Source organism: Phoca vitulina, unplaced genomic scaffold (genome assembly GCF_004348235.1).
Source record: "Phoca vitulina isolate PV1807 unplaced genomic scaffold, GSC_HSeal_1.0 scaffold13, whole genome shotgun sequence".
Classification (NCBI taxonomy): domain Eukaryota; kingdom Metazoa; phylum Chordata; class Mammalia; order Carnivora; family Phocidae; genus Phoca; species Phoca vitulina.
Window position 1 is genome coordinate 1,605,739 of NW_022589716.1, and position 23,040 is coordinate 1,628,778.

General features: G+C 47.7%; 1 protein-coding gene across 1 annotated transcript; it reads right to left on the reverse strand.

Annotated features, from left to right (window-relative positions):
• Positions 1–3,394: 3,394 nt before the first annotated feature.
• Positions 3,395–22,896, reverse strand: SLC35E1 (solute carrier family 35 member E1). Its single transcript, XM_032412322.1, has 6 exons — positions 22,482–22,896; positions 22,019–22,089; positions 19,786–19,923; positions 18,437–18,562; positions 6,945–7,190; positions 3,395–6,510 (listed from the first exon to the last, which is right to left on the reverse strand). Exons 1-6 carry the CDS (start codon positions 22,894–22,896, stop codon positions 6,280–6,282), a joined length of 1,227 nt encoding a protein of 408 aa, XP_032268213.1. The 3' UTR covers positions 3,395–6,279.
• Between the last annotated feature and the right edge of the window lie 144 nt (positions 22,897–23,040).

Here is a 23,040-nt window from a genome sequence, read left to right on the forward strand (position 1 = left end):
GGCTATACCTCCCTCTTTTTTCTACGCAAATAAATGTCCATATATTTCAGATACATTTTTTCTTCTTTTTTTGGCTCCAAACTTACTCATTTGACGCTTATGGATTGCCTCCTGTATGCAAGATAATGCCTTAGGCCGGGAATTGACACACTTATTCTATAAAGGGCCAGATAGCAAATATTTAGGCCATGTGGGCCAAGAGGCAAAATTGAGTGTATCATGTAGGTACTTACATAGCTGAAGAGAAAAATACCCTTAATATTTTTATTGGTGGCATTCAAAATCTAATAAGTAGTTTTTAAAATACAGGTCTTCTAAGGAGAAGAACGGAATGCTTTTTTGCGGTTCTAAGTTGGTCTTTCCTGTCATTAATTGATTGCAAATGTTCACTAGTAAAGACTATTCTCGGTTCACAGAAAAGCAGGCGGGGTGTGGTTTGTGATGGAGTTGGGCCTGAACTCTGCTCTCCTGAGCCTGTAGTCTTGGGTGGGGGGTGGAGACCTGTAAATCAGTAAACAAATACATCATTACAACGGTGTTAAGGAAAACAGGTTTTTGATAAGGGAGGAGGGTGGGGTCTGCCCCTGGGAAGTGAGGTTTGCACTGAGATCCTAATCAGGAGCAAGCTACGTGATACTCCAGGCAAAGGGAACGTGTGGGATTGGTCTGTTTAGTATAAAGCTCAGTAATTTGGATAGTGTGGGTATTTTTCCATGCCAGTAAAGATCTATATCGGGGTTTTAATTTGTGATCTGCCTTGGGTGGAGTTCAGAGATAGCACACTGTTGTACCTGTATGTATTTTCGTGAGTTAAAGATACACGGCATTTTTCAGATTCTTAATAGGATCTGTGAGCCAAAACGGGTTAATGAATCTGTGTGGCCATTTTTAATGACTGCATAGGACAGTGTGGTGTGGATGTACAGTAATTCATCGAAGCCAGACTCTGTGGAGTTTCTGGGGTTGGTTCCATTTTTAGGCCGCTACTAAAAGAGTCTTAGTGTAGGATGTGCACATTTAATACTGATAATACTCAACTGTTTCTTCAAAAGATTGTAGACTCGTGACCACTTTATATATTCATGTCTTAATGTTTAAAACACCATTTATCTGAGACAAAACACCATTTATCTGAGACTGAACATTTAAGCATCATGTGGCCTCACCCAGACTCGTTTCAGTGGGCCAAATTAGAATCCACTGGTCCGAAGAAAGCAGTAGAGTTGCCAAAAGTAGAGGCTGCTGCACAGATGGTCTCCAAGAACCTGGAAACACAACTCTTAAGGAAACAAGTAAAATATACTCTCCTGGATGGGATGAACTTGCTGAAGTTCAAGAGGCAAAATGGAAAGAAGTTAAAGCCATATGCATTCCCGCTTTGATCTGCAAACATGCTGTGAGAAATTTATCCCAAATCAGAAGTATGGGCTGCGCTGTGCATGGCAAAGTTATCCCATAAAATGGTGTTTAAATGTGCAGCAATAGGGGTTGGATAATTACAGTGTATCCCTTTAGTAGATTACTACAATATCATGTACACAGACACACAAAGTCAAGAGAGAGTATTTAATAAGGGGAAATGTTTTTGGCACATTTTTTAAAGCAGATTATAAAATAATATGCATATGCCAGTTGTGAAAAAAATGTGTATATATCTTCAGGGGCAACTGCTGTGTCCAGTCTTTCGTGTGTCTTTTCAGAAATAAACTGTATTCACAAGCACATTTATATAGCAATATATTGGAAATTGTTCTCTCTATACATAGACCTAATTCTTTTTGATGTCTGTATAGATATGTCTTTTAGCTTTAACAATTACTTTCAAATTTGACAGATAGACAATAGATGTTATTAGAAAAAGTCGTGGGTGACAAGGAACTCCAGGCCCATCCAGACCTCTAGTCTCAATAAAGGCAAAGCTTGGTGTGACTGTAACCTCGTTCCTACAGTAACAGAACCCCCTGTGGTCAACTACCTGAAGGCACGGCAGAAGGAATGATGTGGGAACAGAGAAGGTCCTGTTCCATCCTGGAGCAGCACCATTTCTCGGGCCTGATCACGTCGCCGAGCAAGCCTCTGGTCACACAGGAGTTGCCCTGGGGAGACAAACAGGAGTATTCCCGTCCTTGGAGAGGACACTCCCAGGTATGAGTTGGGACTGGTGTCTGAACCATGGGGCCACACGCAGCGTGAGCTCTTACTCTCTGCAGGAGCAGGCCCTGACTTGTTGGAGCTGCAGGGCAGACTACAAAGCCACCTGGTCGCCCAGACAGGGTGGGGCTCCTTCAGGGTCTTAAACCATAGTGGTGTGGCCCAGGCAACTGAAATGAAAGGATACACCTCGGATGGCACTGGCTCATCTTACAAATATATGACAAAGGTGAGGCTAAACAAAACCTCTCACTTTATCTTGGCTGCTTTGCAGGGCAAAGGGCCCTGGCTTGGGGTCAGACACTCCTGGATTCCAGCCTTGCTCCATGGGCCGAGCGGGACCTTATTCCCATTTCCCTCTAGAATGGGGCTAATATCTCAGGTGCTGATGGTTAAATGAGATGTATATAATACCAAGTATGCAGATAAAATATCCTGAGAATCCTAAGTGCAAATCAAAACATTCTGCTCCCCTCTGGACTTCCCTTAGCATTTTTCACATACCTCCAAAATAGCACGTATATACCACTTACTTAGTTACAGATCTCTAAATGAAGCCAAGCGTGCTCTGAGGCTTAGGTATTTCAGTTTCCTGTACTTGAAACATATTAAATGTCAGTAAATGATTGAACAAAAGGATTATGAATTAAGAGGATGTGGGCAGTTGTTTTAGCAGAAACTCCTACCCGTCAACTGCTACTGAAGGAAGTTCTGTTGGGACCTGGTTTCTGAGTCACATGGAGGGGGAAATGGGCTCTGGAGGCAGACTTACTGGGTGAGTCCAGGCAAGTGACACCCCCCCCCCCCCGCCATGAGCCTCGTTTTCAGCTGTAAAATAAGGTTAATAAAGCTTAAACAAAGGGATTATAATGATTGTGAGAACCGCCCCCCCCCAGTGTGTTGGGCGTGCAGTAGGTCCTCAGTATTAGCTAGTATTCCTCAGAAACAGGCTTCGTAAGCGTAGCTGCTACACCTTCTTGGGTTTTCCGTGTTAATTCTGTTCAATAAAGGCATGTCATTAACTGCTGAGTTGTGATTCTAGTTTTATTCTACCATGTCATAAATTTACAAACCACACGTCCTAATTTTTGGCTCCGGAAAAAAATAAAAGGTTGCAGTTTACTCTGATGTGAGAATCAAGTTGGTTTGCTCTTTCTATCTATCTCTCATGTCTTGTTGCTGGGCACGCTGAAAACAGGGTCACTCAGAAAGACCCTTACTGACAAATTAAGACCAGTCGTGATTCCCTGGAGACCATCGTTTATTTTTGGTAAATGCCATCAATGAATATACACACAGTATCATTCCCACAAAAGTCTATAGCATTTAAGTCTTAAAAACAGGTGACAGTTGAAAAAAATTCACTATTTTCAGTTCCTTGAATAATTTAATGTTCTGTCCCCTTAAGGCTGTGAGACCTTAAGGTATCCGGGCCTGGTTATGTCCCAGCAATAATAAAGGGCCTGTTCTATAATGTATGCCAAATACACAGCAAAATTCAGAAATCCCAAGTGCTTCTTCACTTCAACATACTTGGCTTCTCTCCTTTGTAAAAGGGGTTTGATTTTCCCTGTAACGAATGACTTAAAGTAAGGTGCTTAAAAAGTCCACACTGAGTCTCAAATAGTGAACAAACACTATTCAGAAATGCCCTCTGAGCCTCAGTTTCCCCTTCTGTAAAATGAAGGAGTTGGGTTCGAGTTAGTATCGCAGGCAAGACCATACCATGGATGGGTAGACTAATTTGCTACCACAAACCCCAGCAGGGAGGAGGGTGAGGGGAACAGAGCTGCAAATGTGAATGTGGGAGTGGGGCGGGGGTGGCGGACCAGGATCAAAGCTGCCGGAAAACTGGCCTTCAGGAGTTCAGTGTCAGCTCTGAACCTTCAAGTCTCAAAAGTATGTCTTTGTCTTTTGATCTGATGATTTGGTCTAATATGATTGTCTCATTCATTCCAGTGTATGTACTTGCTGTAGATTTATGTACAGAATTAAATACCCCATTTATTAATTTATAAACCGTAATAAAACCAGTCAGTCATTTCCCCTCACCAGCAGATCTTGCATTGGAAAAGGGAAACAAATTAATATACAAATTTTAGCAACATCAGAAATTTCATTAAACCTGAAAAGACATGTAAATTCATTTTGGAGTTCAATTATCTGTCCAAGGAATCAGTTACTATAATCACAAAGACAACTACTGTAATATCTTTGTGGTGCAAAATTATCCCCATTTGTTGCTATTCCCCAGTGAGAAAAGTTCAGCTACGGACCATAGAGCCTCTGGTGGAGGCACTCAGCAAGCTCTTTTCCCAGATCCCCTTCGGGATTTCTCCTTCCCGTTTTACACAGCAACTGTCTCAAAACTTGGGACCAAAGTAATTATAAAGCAAATGAACGGCACAGGGACCTGAGGCCGGTGGTGCATAAACTCAGGCCAGAAGGGGACCAGGTGACCACTCCAGGAACAGCCCATTCATAAGCTGACAAAGTAACAAAAACCAGGAGTCAATCATAAGCTATGGTACTTCCTCTGACGGGAAAATGCCTCACTCACAGGAGGTAAAGGTGACCCACTGTCCCATCTGCTGCTGCCTCCAAGTGCCTATTCAAGAGGTAGGCACGGTGCTGAAGGAGGAAGGCAGACGTCACCGAAGACCCCACCAGCAGAGCCAGTGGTCCTCTCTGTGAGGGCAGGGTCCCCTTGTGATGCTGGGGAAGTTGGAGACCCTCACCTGAACCTCGGCACATGGGCTACCTGCTGGGGCCATGTAATTTTCCTGATTTGATTTATCCAAACCCAAACCACAGCTTGGTGCTCACCCCTTCTCCCCTTCACCAGGACATGATTCAGATCCTAACGCAAACACCACCAGATCAGGTCATGGAATCAAAGTGCTGTGGTCTTGTCTATTACACAACCTACTGAGATGATGTGCTTGATTCACTCGGCCTTCAGCAGCTGGGGCCATTAGAGAGGAGCTCGAAAACGCTTCATCGCTTCCTACTAAGGCTGAAATGTATCAAGACAGGCATCACCAGTAGGGAGCTTTTCTTGTTTTTAAACATTTTAAGAACAAAAAGGGTTTTCAATCCATAAGCCAGTCCTCCCTCATGCGTCCCCCCTACAGGGGACCGAGGCATAAATACAACTACAAAATATTCCCTAGAAAAATGCAAGATCCTCATGAAATGAACATCTCCCCACCAAACATCCTACTAAGTCATCACAGAAGTGGTGAAGACTCATCAGACAAGACAAAACGAGTATTACAGAAATAGAGCTCGAAACACTGACATGATTTCCTAACGCTCCTTCTGACAGCCTCGCAGTCACTTCCTCCTCGCTATCCCCAGAGAGGAGAGCCGCCCTGCTCCTCTGGCAAGGGAAGCGAGGGCACAGGAGTGCAACTGCCCTACCTCTGGGTCTGGACACACACCAGCTCTGACGTGCAGGTCAGAGAAGTAGGCTCCAAGAATTCAAGGCTAATTGCAGGAGCTTTTTCTCTTTGGGACATTTGCCAGTAACTGCAAATGGCCATGGGGTTGACCGGAAACTTTGTTCTGGTCCATCTTTGTTGTCGGAGATGCTTTTGAGAAACTGGCGCTCCTCTGCTCCATGCCTGCCTCAGCCCGTCGACCTATCTGAGCAGCGGAATGAAAGAGGCTAGTCTGTCGCTCTCAAGCACCACCCTACAAGTCCCTTCCTTGGCACCCAGGAAACCCTCTGGCCTGCTCGGAGGTCTGCATCCACAGCGATCCGGCCTTTCCGGAGAGTTATCTGGAAATATTATCTGGAAAGCAGAACAGGAACTCTCAAATACATGACTTGGGGAATAAGTCCACAAAGAAAGGTAAAAACCTGGCCAAGATCGCCATACCAACACAGCCCTCAGATGACAGACTCCAGGAAGAAAGGGCCTGGAACACCGGAGCGCGAGGGCAGTGGTCCTTACCGCGGGGCAACGTCCTGCGGCCGCCAGGGGCCTGGGAAGCCGGGGTCTGCCTACGGTTATGCACCGTCCCCTCGGCCGGGTTGTACATTCACTGGTTGTCCGAAGTTTCTGGTACTGCTAGGGAGTGGGGGGGAAGGAGTCCCACAATGGTACCGCCCTGCCCTCTAGACTACACGTCATAACGGTTCAAACTGTAGGAGTTTGGGTAGCTCTGCCGGCTGTACTGGAAGTGATCTGTCAAGATGTTGTTGCGACCGTACTGATAGTCCTCGTGCTGGGGAAAGAGGATGCCATTGTGGGGCTTTTCCAGGGGGCTCCGATGGTGCTCCTTACTGCTCAGGTCCCCCGTGGTGACGGGGAGGAGGTGCTTCCGGGCTTGCTGATTGGCATCGTACTTGGTCTGCAAGGTCAAGAGAGCAGTGAGACAGTTGGCTCCTTCCCCGGGGCCCGTGCACAGGGCAGAGGCGAGCAATTCGCAGCCGAGCAGCCCTTCGAGACCCACTGAAGCACTGACCCAGGCAGGCCTCGGGCATGGCTGGCCCTCCCTGTTAGCCACCCGTGTCTTTGCACGGGACCAAACAGAGCCTTCTCGAGACAGTGAAATCCCTGACAAAGCCTCCGTGGACCCAAGAGCCACGAGCCACAGCTGGAGTGTGACATGGGAAAAGGAAGGCCGGGCCGGGTAGGGCCACGTCACCATAAACCAGTCTGTGACAAAGCTGGAGCTGTGGCCCCAGCCTCTTAGCTCCTGCTGAGGTCCCTTTCTTCTCCCCCTACCACCTCTTGGTGCCTCCCTGGGCCTCGAGGGGACAGCCTCCCCCACCCCAGACTCACTTTGTTGTACAGAAAGACCCCCAGGATGGCTGTCATCATGCCTAGGACGTTGGTGCTGGTGACTGGGTTTTGCAGCATGATCAGGGACACCGTGATGACCATGATTCTCTTGGTGGCATTGGCGACAGAGTAGCTCAGAGGGCTGATGAGGTTGAGGATACTGAAGGCGATGACATTCTGGGCGAAGTTACAGAAGCCGCTGACAGCCAGGAGCAGAAGCGTCCAGGGCCACTGGGACACATAGGTCTGTAGAGACAGGGAAGCAAGAACAGCGCTGGGGTCACATGCCGGCCCTGGCGGAGGTGGTGCAGGGGCGCAGAGGGGCTGACTGGGGTCAGTGCCGGTGGGGAGAAGACCCGGCTGTGTGATGGGTAGTAACCGGTGCTTGATCCGCAAAACCTCTGACTGCCACGACACGGCACGCGTGGCACAATGCCGATGACAGCTTCATTCCTCCTGAGGATGAGGAGGCTCAAGAGGTGAAGGCAGGGTGCCCAAAGTGGGTAGAGCATGATGTGAACTGAAGCTTCCCTTGTCCCTAACAGCGAGGACTGGGAGCTCTGGGGTTAGCAGAGCAAGGTCTGCTTACTGGACGCTGTCTCAGTCCAGTCGAGCTGCTAGAACAAAATACCACAGCCTGGTGGGGGGGGGGGCACTTATAAACAATAGATATTTATTTCTCACAGTTCTGGAAGCTGGGAAGTCCAAGATCAAGGAGACTCAGTGTCTGGTGTGAGCTTCCCGGTTCATAGGCAGGGTCCGCTCACTGTGCCTTCTGTGGTGGAAGGGGTGAGAGAGCTCACTGGGGTCTCCTTTTATAAGGACACCAGTCCTCTTTGACGAGGGCTCCACCCTTAGGGCCTCCCAAAGGCCCCACCTCCTAATACCATCATCAACATAGAAATTTGGGCGGGGGGGGGGGGGGGGGAGGGGAGAAACAAAAACATTCTGCAGCAGACATAATGCCTTCTTACAAGATGGGGAGGCCCTGGGGAGGCAGTCCCCGGGGGAGTATGCAAAGAACCTGGTAATACAAGAGCCCTGGGCTAGGGGCCAGAAGCCCTGGGTCTGCCCTGTCACTGGGACACCCCTCCCACCCCCACCCAAGCCACTTGACCTTTCAGATCACACTTTCTTCCCCTATGCAACAGAAGAGACTGAGCCCTGCTGAGCCCGCACAATGCTGCTGCTGGGAGGATCAAAAGGGATCTCTGCTGTGAAAGTGCTTTAAAACAACCCCAACCCAAACGCCAGGAGATGTTATCAAAACTTTAGTAACCATCTGACCCTCACCGGAATGAAGCATTCAGATTAAGGGGGCCCAGAAGTTAAGAACCCACAAGTAGCAGACTTCCTGACCACAGAACACCTACCCCCCCCCCCCCACCCCCCCCCCCCCCGCCCAAGAGCCTGGGCTGATCCCAGAACAGGAAGCAGGCAACAGTCAGGTGGGTGCTGCCCTGGCCAGGCGGCCGGGGATGCCCAGCACTGAACATTTATGGACATCTGTTCAGGGCTGGGTACCAGAAGGCATGCGGCACTACTCCCATGCCTCCCCAGCTCCCACAGTCCCACCTCACTACCAGTCCTGGGGAACCAAGAGGCTGCTTTAGGGCCGGGCTGCCAGGCCAGTGGAACGACCTCAGGAGACAGTACACCAGACACGGACAGCTCCAGTGTCTGTCCTAGTCTGGAGTGCTGGGACAATCCCCGTGGCCTTGCGCTCTGAGGACAGAGCAGCCTCAAGACCCAGTGTGGCTCAGTTGCGGAAGCAAAGCCACAGCTGCTCGGTGGCACCTGCTTTTTGCATCCCAATTCTCAGGCTGCATTGGTATTGGCCCCAGGAGGACACAGCTGGGTCCCTTCAGAAAGGTGGCATTTAGTGGCCCTGCCAGGATGGGAGCTGGAAGTTTTCGAATGGCTGCCTGATCCCACCTCCGCCACTCTCTGAGACAGAAGGATCACCAAGTCCTCTCAGAGGAGAGCAAGATACACTTAGGTGACCTGCTCAAGGCCACCCTGACTTTTGCCCCTACTTGGGATAACAGCCTCTGTAAGGCACGTGAGCCCACCAGCATGCTTTTGTGGTGAGCTGGCCTGTCCTCTCAGTCTTTCCCTGAGGTGACCGGTATGGACTTAGAAGCTATTTTTACGAACCAGCAGCTTGCATAGATATCTATCTTTCAGAAGAGGAACCCAGCCAATCCAGCTTTTTTTTTTTTTTTTAATTGACTTGGAATAAAGTTGTGTTTTCTTCCTCACAGTGCATAATTCCATGTGTTTTAACACATGCGCTGATTCACGCAGCCAGCACAATCGGGACTCAGAAGTGCTCCGTCGTCACCCCAAAACATTCCCCTAGCCTTCTTTGTATGAATCCGCTCCCCCAATCCAAGCAACTACTGATGTGTTCTCCTTCACTCTAGTTTTGTCTTTTTTTTATTCCATTCTATTCTATTTTAGTAGGCTCCACGCCCAGTGTGGAGCTCAATGCAGAGCTTGAACTCACAACCCTGAGATCAAACCTGAGCTGACATCGAGAGTCAGATGCTTAACCAACTGAGCCACCCAGGAGCCCCTAGGCTTGTCTTTTAGAGATTGGCCTACAAGTGAATTGACACAGAACGGAACCTTCTCGGATGGGCTTCTTTCACTCAGCAATAATGCCTCCGCCATCCATCCAAGTTGTCATAAGGAATAATAGCCGATGACTTTTTTTTATTGCCAAGTGATGTTCCACTGTATGAATGTACTACAGTTGGGTTTTTTGTTGTTGTTGTTTTGTTTTTTTTTCCACTCACTTGTTGAAGGACACTTGGGTTGTGTCCAGTTTTTGGTGGTCATGAGGTCATGAGCAGAGTTGTTATGAACATTTGTGTATAGGCTTTTGTGGGAACCTGAGTTTCACTTTTCTAAAATTAACACCCAGAAGTGAGATTGCTGGGTCATACGGGTAAGTGTGTTTAACTTCAGAAGAAACTCCCAAATGTTTTCTAGAGTGGTTGTACCATTTTGTATTCGCTCCAACAATATATAGGAATTCTAGCTGTGCCTTATCCTTAACATGATATTGTATTTTTTTTTACTGTAGCCATTCTAATAGGTATGAAGTGGTACCTCATCATGCTTTTGTTCCTTCTAGTGACTAATGATGTTGAACATATTTCACTTGCCTATTTATATACCACTTGGACAATCTCAATGGGAAAAAAGTCTGTTTAAGTCTTTTGCCCCTTTTTAAGTAAGTTGTTTTCTTACTACTGAGTTTTGAGAATTCTTTACATACTCAGAACGCAAGTCCTCTAGCATATGTAAACATTTTCTCCCTGTTGGTAGCCTGTCTTTTCTTTCACTTAGTAGTGTCTTCACAGACCAAAAGTTTTAAATTTTGATGAAACTCCATTTATCAATTTTTTCTTTATGGACTTTGCTTTTGGTATAATGTTTAAGAACTAATTCCAAGTCATAAAGATCTTTTTTTTTTTTTTTAAAGATTTTATTTATTTATTTGTCAGAGAGAGAGCACAAGCAGGGGGGAGCAGCAGGCAGAGGGAGAAGCAGGCTCCCCGCTGAGCAAGGAGCCCGAGGCGGGACTCAATTCCAGGAACCTGGGATCATGACTTGAACTGAACGCAGACGCCCAACTGACTGAGCCACCCAGGCATCCCTCTCCTGTTTTGTTTGTTTGTTTTTTTCCCAAAGGTTATTATTTTAGCTCTTTAAAAAAATTTTTTTAAGTAGGCTCCACACCCAGCGTGGAGCCCACTGTGGGGCTTGAACTCACAACCCTGAGGATCAAGACCTGAGCTGAGATCCAGAGTCGGATGCTCAACCTACTGAGCCATCCAGGCGACCCTATCATGTTTGCTCTTACATTTAAGTCTAGAATGCACTATGAGTTAAGTTTTGTATAATGTGTGAGGTCTAAGTCAAGGCTCAGATTTTTGCATATCGATGTCTAATTGTTCTAACACCGTTTGTTAAAGAGACTTACCCTTTCTCCTTTGATTGCCTTTGAACCTCTGTCAAAAATCAATTATGCAGATTTGTGTGTGTTTAGTTGCACACAATTCGGCTCCACTGATTTCTATGTCTCTCCCTTCACCAGTATCTGTTCCTTTATGCTAAGTCTTAAAATTAAGTAATGTGATTCCTCCAAGTTTATTCTTTCTCAGACTTATTACGACTGTTCCAGTTTGCTTGTCTATGTAAATTTTCCAATCAGCTTTTCTATGTTAAAAAAAATGTAATATGTATCTATCTACACACACACACACACACACACACACACACACACGCAGAGGCATACCTTAGCGATATTGCAGGTTTGGTTCCAGACCACTGCAATAAAGGAAATATTGCAATAAAGCAAGTCAAGTGAATTTTTTTGTTTCTCAGTGCATATTTGAGTTATGCTTACACTATACTGTCGTCTATTAAATGCACAATAGCATTATGTCTTAAAAAATGTGCACGCCTTAATTAAATCTATAGAACTTTATTACTCAAAAATGCTAACCATCATCTGAGCTCTCAGCGAGTCATAATCACTGATCACCATGACAAATACAATAATAATTAAGAAGTTTGAAAGATTTGCGAGAACTACTAAAACACAACACAGAGACACAAAGTGAGCAAATGGTGTTGGAAAAAACGGCACCAATAGATTTCTTTGATGCAGGGTTGGCACAAACCTTCAATTTGTAAAAAAATGTAGTATCTGTGAAGTGTGATAAAGCTAAGCACAATAAAACAAAGTATACCTGTATAGACGACCGTATCTCAATTTTTTTCATCACCTTTTCCAAGGAAAAAAGTTAAATTCAAGCAATTATTTGTAATTAAATTAATGCTAGAGAATAAGATTTTGTTGGTTAGAGAAGATTTTATTTCTTCCTTTCAAATCTATTTCCTTTATTTCTTTTTCTTGTCCTATTGCACTGGCCAGGATGGCAAGTATAATGTGGAATAGGCATATTGAGAGTGAACATCCTGAACTTATTCCTGAATTTAGCAGTAAAGCCTCCAGTCTTTCATCATTATGATGTTAGCTATAAATACCTTTGATTAGGTTGAAAGAGTTCCCTTCTATTTCTAGTTTGTTGACTTTTTTTTCATGAATGTTGGATTTTGTTGGATGCCTTTTCTGCATCAGTTGATATATGTAATTTTTCTGTTAGACTGTTACAGATTACATTGACTTTCAAATATTGAATTAGCCTTGCATTCTTGATTTAAGTCCCATTTTGTCGTAGTGTATTATGCTTTTTATACATTGCTAGTATTTTTATTTTATTTTATTTTAAGATTTTATTTAGTTATTTGACAGAGAGAGACACAGTGAGAGAGGGAACACAAGCAGGGGGAGTGGGAGAGGGAGAAGCAGGCTTCCCGCCGAGCAGGGAGCCCAATGCGGAGCTCGATCCCAGGACCCTGGGATCATGACCTGAGCCAAAGGCAGACGCTTAATGACTGAGCCACCCAGGCGCCCCACTAGTATTTTGTTAATGACTTTTGCCTCATTGACTGTGAGGAATACTGGTTTGTTGTATGGCCCAAAGTGTTCCCTTGTCTTCTGTTTTCTTTCTCTTTTTTTTTTTTAAGTAGGTTTTTTTTTTTTTTTTAAGATTTTATTTTTTTGACAGAGAGAGAGGAACACAAGCAGGGGGAGTGGGAGAGGGAGAAGCAGGCTTCCCATGGAGCAGGGAGCCCGATGTGGGCTTGATCCCAGGACCCTGGGATCATGACTCCAGCAGGTGACTGAGCCACCCAGGTGCCCCTCATCTTCTGTTTTCTAGAGGAAACTGTATAGAATTGGTATTTATTTTTCCTTAAGTGTTTGGTAGAATTTGCCAGTAAAACCATCTAGGCCTGATGATTTCTTTTTAGAAGGTTTTAAACTATGAATTCCATTTCCTTAATAGCTATGGGACTACTTAGGTTTACCTATTTCATCTTGGGTGGGTGAGTTTTGGTAGTCTGTGGTTTATGAAGAATTGGTCTATTTCATCTATGTTGTTGAATTTATGTATATAGAGTTGTCAGTAGTGTTTTCATCATTTTAATGTCTGTGAAGTCTATAGTGATATTCCCTCTCTCACTCCTGATATTTGTAATGTCTTCTTCTCCTTCTCCTTTTTTTTTTTTTTTTTGGTCAGTTTTTCCTCAGTTGAAAATATTTTCTATTTCCCTTGAAGCTTCCTCTTTGGCCCGTGGATTATTTAGAAATATGTTGCTTCATTTCCAAATGTTTGGAGATTTTCCTGTTACCTTTCTGTTATTGTGGTCTGAGTATATACTTAGTATGTTTTCAGATCTTTTGTTAAAGTTCGTTTTATGACACAGAACATGGTCTATCTTGGTGAATGTTCATGAATACTGAAAAAAATGACTATTATGCTATTGTTGGTAGGATGTTCTATAAATGTCAGTGAAATAGATATCCAGTTGGTTGATGATATTCCGTTCTTTATTCTTGCTGATTTTTTATAATTCTGTTGGTTCTGGAGATTCTATTTTGCTGGATATAAAATTATGTGTTAATAGTTTCAGTACTCTAAAAATGTTATTTCACCTCTTTCTGGTGTTCATGGTTTCTTTCTTTTTTTTTAAAGATTTTATTTATTTATTTGACAGAGAGAGACGCAGTGAGAGAGGGAACACAAGCAGGGGGAGTGGGAGAGGGAGAAGCAGGCCTCCCGCGGAGCAGGGAGCCCGACACGGGGCTCGATCCCAGGACCCCGGGATCATGACCTGAGCCAAAGGCAGACGCTTAACGACTGAGCCACCCAGGCGCCTCTCTTTTTTTTTAATTAAAGATTTATTTATTTCAGAGAGAGAGCAAGCAAGCAGGGGGAGGGGCAGAGAGAGAGAATTCTGAAGCAGACTCCTCACCGAGTGCGGAGCCCAACACAGGACTCAGTCCTAGGACCCTGAGATCACAACCTGAGCCGAAACCAAGAATAGGCTGCCCAGCCTATTGTGCCATCCAGGTGCCCCTGGTGTTCATGGTTTCTAATGAGAAATCCAGTCATTCAAACTGCTGTTCTCCTATAACTAATGCATGATTTTTCTCTGACTGCTTCCAGATTTTTTGCTCGTTTGTGTTTTAATCTTTTTTCTCTCTGTGGATCAAAGTGGATAATTTCTCTTGATCTATCTTCAAGTTATTGACTTTCCTCTGTCATCTCCATTCTCCTATTGAGTCCATCCAGTGACTTTTTGTTACTGTTTCTAAATTTACAAAATTTCCATTTGTTTCTATTTTTCATTCTTCCCATTTGTTTTAAGAGTATTCACCCTTGGGGCGCCTGGGTGGCTCAGTTGTTAAGCATCTGCCTTCGGCTCAGGTCATGATCCCAGGGTCCTGGGATTGAGCCCTGCATTGGGCTCCTTGCTCTGCAGGAAGCCTGCTTCTCCTTCTCCCACTCCCCCTGCTTGTGTTCCCTCTCTCGCTGAGTCTCTTGCTGTCAAATAAATAAATAAAATCTTAAAAAAAAAAAAAAAAAAGAGTATTCACCCTTACGTCTTTTTTAAAAAAAGTTTTTTAAAGATTTTTATTTATTTGAGAGAGAGTGAGAGCAATCACGAGTAGGGGTAAGGGTAGAGAAAGAAGCAGACTCAATCCCAGGACTCTGGGATCATGACATTAGCTGAAGGCAGACGCTTAACCGACTGAGCCACCCATGCGCCCTCACCCTTACCTCTTGGGACAATATTATAATCGTTGCTTTCAAGTCTTTGTTCAATAATTCCAACATCTGTGTCATTTAAGTGTTGGCATCTGTTATCTTCTCCTACAAGACTTGAAATATTCACAGTTCTTCATATGCCAAGTAATTTTGGATTATACCCTGGACATTTAGAATATTATGTTATAAGACTGTAGCTCTTAATTTAAATCCTTTACGGAATGTTGATATTTTGTTGTAGTAGACTCAGTTGGGTTTAGACTACAAGCTTGACCAGCCTTCTGTGGGTTGGAGTTCCACTGTGAGTTCTGTTTTCAAAGACTTTCTGGTGGTATGTGGCTCCATCCTGAGTGTGCACTACCCAGTGGTCAGTCTAGGTTCGGGGCAGTAGTCTACCCCATAGTTCAGTTTCAAAGACTTTGGTATGCTATTAGGATGAGATCCTCATATGTGCAGCCCACGGGTGAGCCTAGGACTTTAGGATATTTTCTGAGGTCACTTTCCCAAGTTCCTCCCTCTCCATGAGTACCTCGGTACCTGCCATTTCCTAGAGTTCTCCTTTTCAGTCCTCTAATCAGAGAGCTGGGGCTTAATTACCCCCCTCTGCTGTGTCCTTCCTACAACTGCACCTCCACTTGGGACCAAGCAGTGGGCGGATAAAAAGAGAAAAGTACTCAGTGGGGACTAATCCCACTCTCTGACCGCAGAGGGAGGTTGCCCTCACTCAGCACCTCAGGTGCTGTGGGACCCTGCTGCCACCACCACCACAGCATTGCCAGGGGCCTGGGACACAAGAGAACCAAGAAACAAAAATTATAGAAATCCCCAACAGGGCATTTCCCCTACTCTGAGTGTCAGGAATCCCCTTTCCCATTCCCTGATCCAGAAGGAGAGGGCTTCTGGCTCTGTCTCACCCAGTGCCCACTTCTGCATTTCGGGCTGCGTCAAGTCCAGGTGGGACACACAGGAGGCAAAAGAGAGGCAAACTGACTGCTGACTCAGCACCACTCCGAAATCTTGTCTTCCACCCCAGCCTGTCCGCTGCCCTTTACTTTCCAGTTCTCAAATAGCTGCTTTACTCATCCTGTCCAAGCTTTAAAACCGGGCCACCTGCTCCAGAGTCTAGCGATCCCCGCCCGGCTTCAGCCAGGCCGTCAGCAGAGGGGCTGCCTGTGTGCAGGAACTACCCACTGGAGCCTCTGATTCTTAGTAATGTGGCGCATCATCCTCTAGGAGATGCTCTCCTATCTGATCCTTCCCCCTACCACTATAAAGCACAGGACTGGGAGAGTTTAGCTAAATCACCTGGCATCTGTGTGGGAGACATGGGGCAGAGAGGAGGAGCCCAGAGAGATGGGCACCCTGCCTTCAGACTGCAGCACCGTCAAACAGTGCGTGCTCCTACGGCTACTATTAGAGCGTAGAAGGGCCCCATGAAGGTAAAAAGTATCTATGGCCTCAAGAAAGGAAACAGGTTACTAAAGGTATTCCAAAGAAGGTAATCACTAGAATAAAACTAAAAAATGTCCTAAATACAAATAAAAACAAAGTGCCCAGAGCACACCCTGTAGGTACGTATTTGTGTGCATGTATTCATATAGACGCCAAGGAGCTGTAACATAGGATGGAATAAGAGAACTGACACCAAAGCTATCAGCAATATTCTGCAGTCAATAAAAAGAATAGGAAAAACCTAAATATAAATATGTTAATAGGGAGTGATCCCCAGAAAATGTCTGAGGGAAAATAGCAAGGTGCTCTTTTCTATCTAAAAAGTTACTTTTTGTGTAAGGAGAAATTTGCTTACACTTGCCAAAAGAAACACTGAAACCAAGAGCATAAAAATGACTACCTATCGGGGAGGGACAAGAAAGGGGGGAGGTGACAGGGACTGAAGCCAGACTTTGACAAACATCTGGCTTTGAAATATAAAGGTCTGACAAATTCGGTGTGGATAAGAAAAGCAATGCCTAAAAATGGAAAATAAATGGAATGAAAAGAACCCAACTGGGCAAGTTGGTGATACAGGCACACTGTGAAAACAATTATTTCCGTTGCCCTTAGAACAGAGCATTCCAGGGGCGCCTGGGTGGCACAGTCATTGAAGCATCCAACTCTGGATTTCAACTCGGGTCATGATCTCAGGGTCCTGGGACCGAGCCCCGAGTCAGGCTCCGCCGGGCTCAGCGTGGAGTCGGCCTGGGATTCTCCGTCTCCCTCTGCCCCTCCCCCTGCTCGTGCTCTCTATCTTCCTCCAAAATTTAAAAAAAAAAAAAAGAGAGAACACAGTATTCCAATTGTACATCTTTAGTGGAACATGTCCTAAGGACAAATAGAGCAGCAAAGAAACCTTAAACTTCTCTCAGTATCCTACCCGCACTTGTCCCATGGGGATTCTCACTCTGCAGTGATTATGCGTGTGTTCAGTAGAATCCCGTACGTGAATAGTTGGGGTAGGATAAACAAAGAACGAATGTGGCAAGGAACCAGGTGTACCAGAGAAGATATAAATTTAAAAATCACAGCAGTTGTAAGTCCTGTAATGTTAAACTGGCATCGGAATGAATTGGTGTGAACTCTCCCCTCTGCCCCAATAGGACTTTCCTAGCTTGTCACCGCAAAGACTCAGAAGCAAGGCCAACCCCACAGCGGTGAGCACACACGGCGCTCAGGCTGTGTCTCCGGACAGCACTCTCTATTACAAGCAACCCGGGTTTCTGAAGGAGTGGATGACTACAGGTCTGGGACAGGAGAGGCGCAAGATAAGAAAGAACATCCTGCTGGACCAAAAGCTACCGAAGGCTGACCTGTGCTGTCGAAAAGACAGGGAGCCAATGGGAAGGACGCCATTGACCTGGACAGGATAATCTGAATATGAAAAGAGTAAGATATGCAACTGACACAGGAGTCCACAATGATATTGGAAAAAAAAAAATAGAAGGACCCTCCTTCACCCTTCCCCTCCTACAAACCAACCCCCCCCCCCACCGACAACTCACTAGTTAACATTTGCAGTAAGCTAGAACTTCTCTCTGAAAATTGGTAATTGAAAAAAAAAGAGAAGCACTGAACTTTCATATACTTCAAGGTAACAAACGAGTCCTGGTCGACGCTGGAAAGTTCTTTGCAGAAAACTTACAGCTGATGAATACAGAAAAGAAGTAAGAACAGAGCCAGTCTCCCCAGCTGGAGCCTGGAGATAATGTGCACTACGCCTACAGGTGGTGCTGAGGATTGCAGAACGAAGTCAAGAACTCCGTCAGGCCTCACTGAGCCCTCATACACATTTACTCCCCTCTCTGTAACTCAGGCTTGGAAAAACCACACGCACCTTCTCCTCATCACTGTCACACTGCGTGTGAGTTTCTAGTGCGTTGTCTGGAGGCTGGCCCTGCAGGTGGTGGGAAGATTCTCTTTCCTGTGCTCGGAGAGCCAAGGATCCGTCCACAGTAACGGGAGTATGGGCAGAGAGGACACCAAGAAAGGGATCCAGCAACGCAAGTGCAGTGTGGACAAGTCGAAGTGAGACCTGAACCAGACTGTCAGGACAGGAGTCGCCCACGGTGGCATTTCTCAGCAGCTGTCGACACCTGAGACCTAGCCTGCTAGAGGAGGAAATGCAAAGGAAGCCGACTTCCTTGACTGCATGAGAAATGAGTCATGACAAAGCTGAGTGTTAAAGGGCTGGCTGCCGGGGCCCCAGATGTCCCAAAGTCAACACAGGTGTAACTCCCCGACAAAGCAACCAATCTGGAACTAATCAAGACAAGGGTGTGTTCACCGCGCTGGCCAACTCACCAGGTCGCTGCTGACCAGGAAAGCTGAAAGGTCCACCAGGACCCACGTGGGGATCATAAAGAAGACAGCGTGGCAGCCCAAGATGTTCAGGAGCCGGAGATGGTGGATCCGTGAATCTCTCAATACCTAAAGAGAGGAAAACCTTCTTAAAGGCCAGTTGAAACTCTTAAGTGGCAAGAAGGGCTCCAGTTATCCAGGTCCCAAACACAGTGACTGTACATGAGCCCTGACATCCGATCTTGACCACCAAACCTACAAGTGCACCTGCAATGAGACAAAAATGCCCCAGACAAATAATGAAGGACTGAGAAATGAAAAAAACCAGCAACACTCAGTCCTGGTGAAGCTGCAGTGAAACAGGCACTCTGAAATCCCGCTGGTTTACGTCTACATTGGCATACAGCTGTTCGAGAATACAACCAGGCCAAGTGTATCAGGAGCCGTAAGTATCTCATACACTCCGACCAAAGAACGGTAAGCCTATGTAGGGAAATAACTTGACAGACAGGAAAACGTTATGCACAGAGATGTTCATTACTGCATTACTTATTTTTTTTTTTGAAAGATTTTATTTATTTGAAAGACAGAGTGAGAGAGAGAAAAGGAGGAGTGGGAGGGGCAGAGAGAGAGGGAGAGAAGCAGACTTCCCGTGGAGCAGGGAGCCCAGATGCGGGGCTCGATCCCAGGACTCCGGGATCATGACCTGAGCCGAAGGCAGACGCTTCACTGACTGAGCCACCCAGGCGTCCCCCCCCCCCACGCCCCGTTACTGCATTATGTATGAGGAAGAGTTGGAAACAGTCTGCCCTACAGTAGGGAAACTGACTGCATTGACTGTGGTGTCAGAAAAGAGTGTGCATTACAGGATTTAGAGCAGTATTTTTTAAAGATATGGGAGAATGTTATAAATAGTAAATGAACAAAGCAAAATTTTGAACTGTATAATATTACAACTCTAGAAACTGTGCGAAAAAGATCCCTAGCATTAATAGCAGTTCTCTTTAAGGGACACTACTGTGACTTTACTCAGCACGGGACCACCTGGGCAGGGGGCCGGTCTCTACTATTACTCATCTCCTGCAGCCACTCTGGTGCCTGACAACATAGTAGGTGCTCAGGAAGTTTTCTGATTTTGGGGGGAGGGGGGCCTTTCTCTATTTTTTCACACTGAGCATATGCTAATTTTATAATAGGAAACAAACTCTTGAAAAAAATGAAACAACAAATACAAAAGCAGTAGAAGGGCACCAGGATTTTTTTCTCGTTCCAACACCACAGAAATCCCTATTGACCACTCTCTCATCCGTGCCACCCCCCAATCAGACATTTCCCAGATGGTGCCCAAATACCTTTTTGGAGAAAATATTCTGAAGCGAGAAGCACAGTGTGGCAGCGAGGGCACTGATGAGCCCCCACATGTCAAAGGACAGCTCGGTGACGGTGGCCAGCAGGACGCCGCTGATGATGGGGATGAGTGACAGGTACACCTGCGGGAGGAGGGCAGGAGGGGCTGAGGGCCGGAGTTGAGCCAGGCTGCCCGACACAGATGCGTGGAGGAAAGCCTCAGCTGCTCTCCCCTCCCTCAGCAAAGGGACCCCACCTACCCCCTGGTCAACAGTGTTAGCTGTGGCAGCGATGCTGGAGGGGCGCAGGGGTGGGGCAGGCGGGGCAGAGTCCCTGGGGGCAGGGCTGTGTCACTGTGCGCAGCCCCACTCCCTTCACAGTCACTTCTCAGGGCCACAAACGGGGGCTGGCCCTAACAGCTCCATCCAGCTGCTGCCACCAACACACCAAAGTCTAAAACCCCGATCGTCCGAGAGGCTGGCCAGGGCCGGTCTCTTCCAACAGGCAGTTACCCTTGGCTGGGACACTCCCTGTATGCCTTTTCTGGCTAGAGACCTCCTTCCCCTCTCAGGTCTCAGTTCACAGACCAGGAGAACTTTCACCTCCCCCCGCAAGACCCCGTCAGGTCCCTGTGCTGTGTGTTCTGGGGTGGTGTTCTCCACCCACTAAAAGGGCCCATCTGCGTCCCTGTGCTCTTTTAGGGCAGGTCCTTGTTCACTGCTCTGTCCTGTGGCGGTGCACTGGCTGAAGGAAGAGTGAGTGCCGTGACAAGAGGCTTTCTAGAAGGTCCAAGCTTTCCAAGGCCTAGTGTATGCGATGGTTCCTGAGCTTGGGCGGCTAAATGGCTCCAAACTTCCAGAGAAATAGGATCCATTTTTGACATCTAGCTTTTCTGACTCCCAGCTCACCCTCCTCCTACAAAGGACACTTTAAAGCACTGCAGAAATTTTAGGAGGGGTTGGCGAGGCTTCTCATCCAACCCTGGAGGAAAAAGCAAGGGCTCTGGACTGGAGGGGGGGGGGCTCAATTCTAGCTCCCCCACTACTGGCTGTGGGCCTCAGGCACTTGACTTACCCCTTATGTCCCATTTCTTCAGCTGAGATCAAGAATGACAATTACCTACCTGCCTTATCTGTCTCATAGGGTGGTCCATACATATTCTGCCTTTATCATTAGTCTTTGCCTAGGCCATTCCTCAGTCCCTCCTCACTAAGGTGCTGGCTCCTTGCCCAAGCTGGGTACAATGTCCTATACAACGGGGAAACCTGATAAACATGATGTGATATCGAGTGATGAAGCTGCACACCTCCGGGGCAACTCCGACCCAGGGAGACAAGTCACACCTGACATCACCCTGGGGGTGGGCTACAGAGCACACCCAGGTCTTGCAGAGAAAAAGACAGACTGAAACAAAAAATCAGCCAGAGGTGGCCCAATTTCCATAAGCCGATCCAGGGCAACGCCACTCTGGATTACATAAAATACAGGATGCCAGAAACCAACCACGTAAAAAAGAAGTGCTCTGTCCAGCATGAAATGGATTCCAGCTGGGACAACAGCAGTCCCACTTCCACTTAAGGACACGGAGCAAGGCTATCTCTGGCTGAAGCCACGGCTTCTCTCGCCCCAAGCCAGGAAATACCCTGGCTTGGCATCTTGAACAGACTCTGGATTGTGCCCAAAGCATCTTCCTTATGCAGTCCTAGACTCTGCGCGTTGCTTTTACTTCCATTCCCAGACACAATTCCTGGTGATTTTTATTTCGAAGACTTTGCTGGATTTTGCCAAAATCAGACTGTTTTGACTGGCAATCTCACTTCTGACCCCAAAAGTCCCCAACCTGACTGCTGTCACTTGCAAAGAAGTGAAACTTTGTCAGAGTTCCAGCAAGGCGTCAGATGTTCTATCCCTAGTCCCCCTGGAGGGGCACGTGGTGCCTGGTCATGATGGGACCAAGTCACTGCCTATCAGCAACCACACGAAGGGAATCAAAACACGAAGGAAAGTTGGACCTGAGAGGGACAGGAGCGTACCCGAGACCACAGACCAGAAGCAACTCAGGGACACACACCAGTGCCTCCAAAGCGATTACAGAACATTAGCAGTAAAAGGCCACCAGAAGCCTCTAAGCTGACTTCCTGATTTGAGAGGAAGCCAGGAGCCTGGACCACGTCACCAGCTGGGCACCAGCCAGGAAGCCCTTGGGGCCCCCACCTGCCCAGAACCCTCCTGGGTTACCTTGGTGCTCTGCTTCTCCTTCATGATGATCCGGGACAGGAGAACCACCCAGATGGGCATGGTGGCCTTGACTGCAAAGAGAGGCAAGGGGCTCTCAGGGAGCCGCCCCAGTCCCCGAACCCACCCTGGGACCCTGTCCCAACTCCACTAGTGCGATGGGAGGGCTTGGCAGCCCTTCCATCCTCCTCAGCCCTTCTGCGGGGCCTCCCCCCAACCCAACAGTTGTGATTCGCCCTGCTCAGCTCCCAGCTCTCTTTTTCAGCCACTTCCCTCCCCAAAACCCTTGTGCGAGTCCCCCCCCCCCCCCCCCGCTAAAAGCCTTGTTGGCCCCCAGCGCCTTCCTGACAGAAGTTGACTTCTCAGGCCGTCGGGCCGCAACCCGGCCAGCGTACTCCTATCCAAGCGCCGAAACCCCGGCTGGCGCGTCCGGGCCGCCGCCCCCCAGGCCGGCCGCGGCACCCACCGGTGTGCGCGTAGGACACTGGCACCTTCCAGATGCTGACGTGCGCTGACACGGACGCGAAGTACTTGCCGAACGCGAGTGGCAGCACGTAGCGCGGGTAGAAGCGCGGCGGCAGCAGCGGGCCGGGAGACGGATGCGGCCCGGGCCCAGGGCCTGAGACTGGGGGCGCGGGGGGCACGCGCCAGGCGCGCAGCAGCGGCGGGAGCCCCGCGCACAGCGCCAGGATGTGGCACAGAGACACGGTCACGGGGAACGGGAAGGCGCTCAGGATCACCTTGTTGACCACGTTACCACCCGCGCTCAGCGCGTACCACAGCAGGCACAGCGCCGCCACCCGCGCGCCCTCGCGCGCCCCGCTGCCGCCGCCCGCCGCTCCCGGGCCCCCCGCGCCCGCACCCACTGCCGCCGCCGCCATCCTGCCCGAGCGGCCACCTCTTCCCGCCCGTCCGACGGCCCGACGCCGGGCGGGGGCGGGGCCGAGTAGGGGCGGGCGCGCCGGCCAACGCCGCTCCCCATTGGTCGCCGCTGCCTCGCGTCACCGCCTCGCGCCGGCCGACGC

Bases quoted from the DNA above. Each gene is read 5' to 3' on its own strand.
- SLC35E1 (XM_032412322.1), bottom strand. From the start codon at position 22,896: ATGGCGGCGGCGGCAGTGGGTGCGGGCGCGGGGGGCCCGGGAGCGGCG. The intron at 18,563-19,785 runs GTATTTGGGCAC...TCCTCTCTTTAG, and splicing joins AGAATATTTTCTCCAAAAAG to GTATTGAGAGATTCACGGAT. The intron at 7,191-18,436 runs GTGAGTTGGCCA...CTGTCTCTACAG, and splicing joins TCCTGGTCAGCAGCGACCTG to ACCTATGTGTCCCAGTGGCC.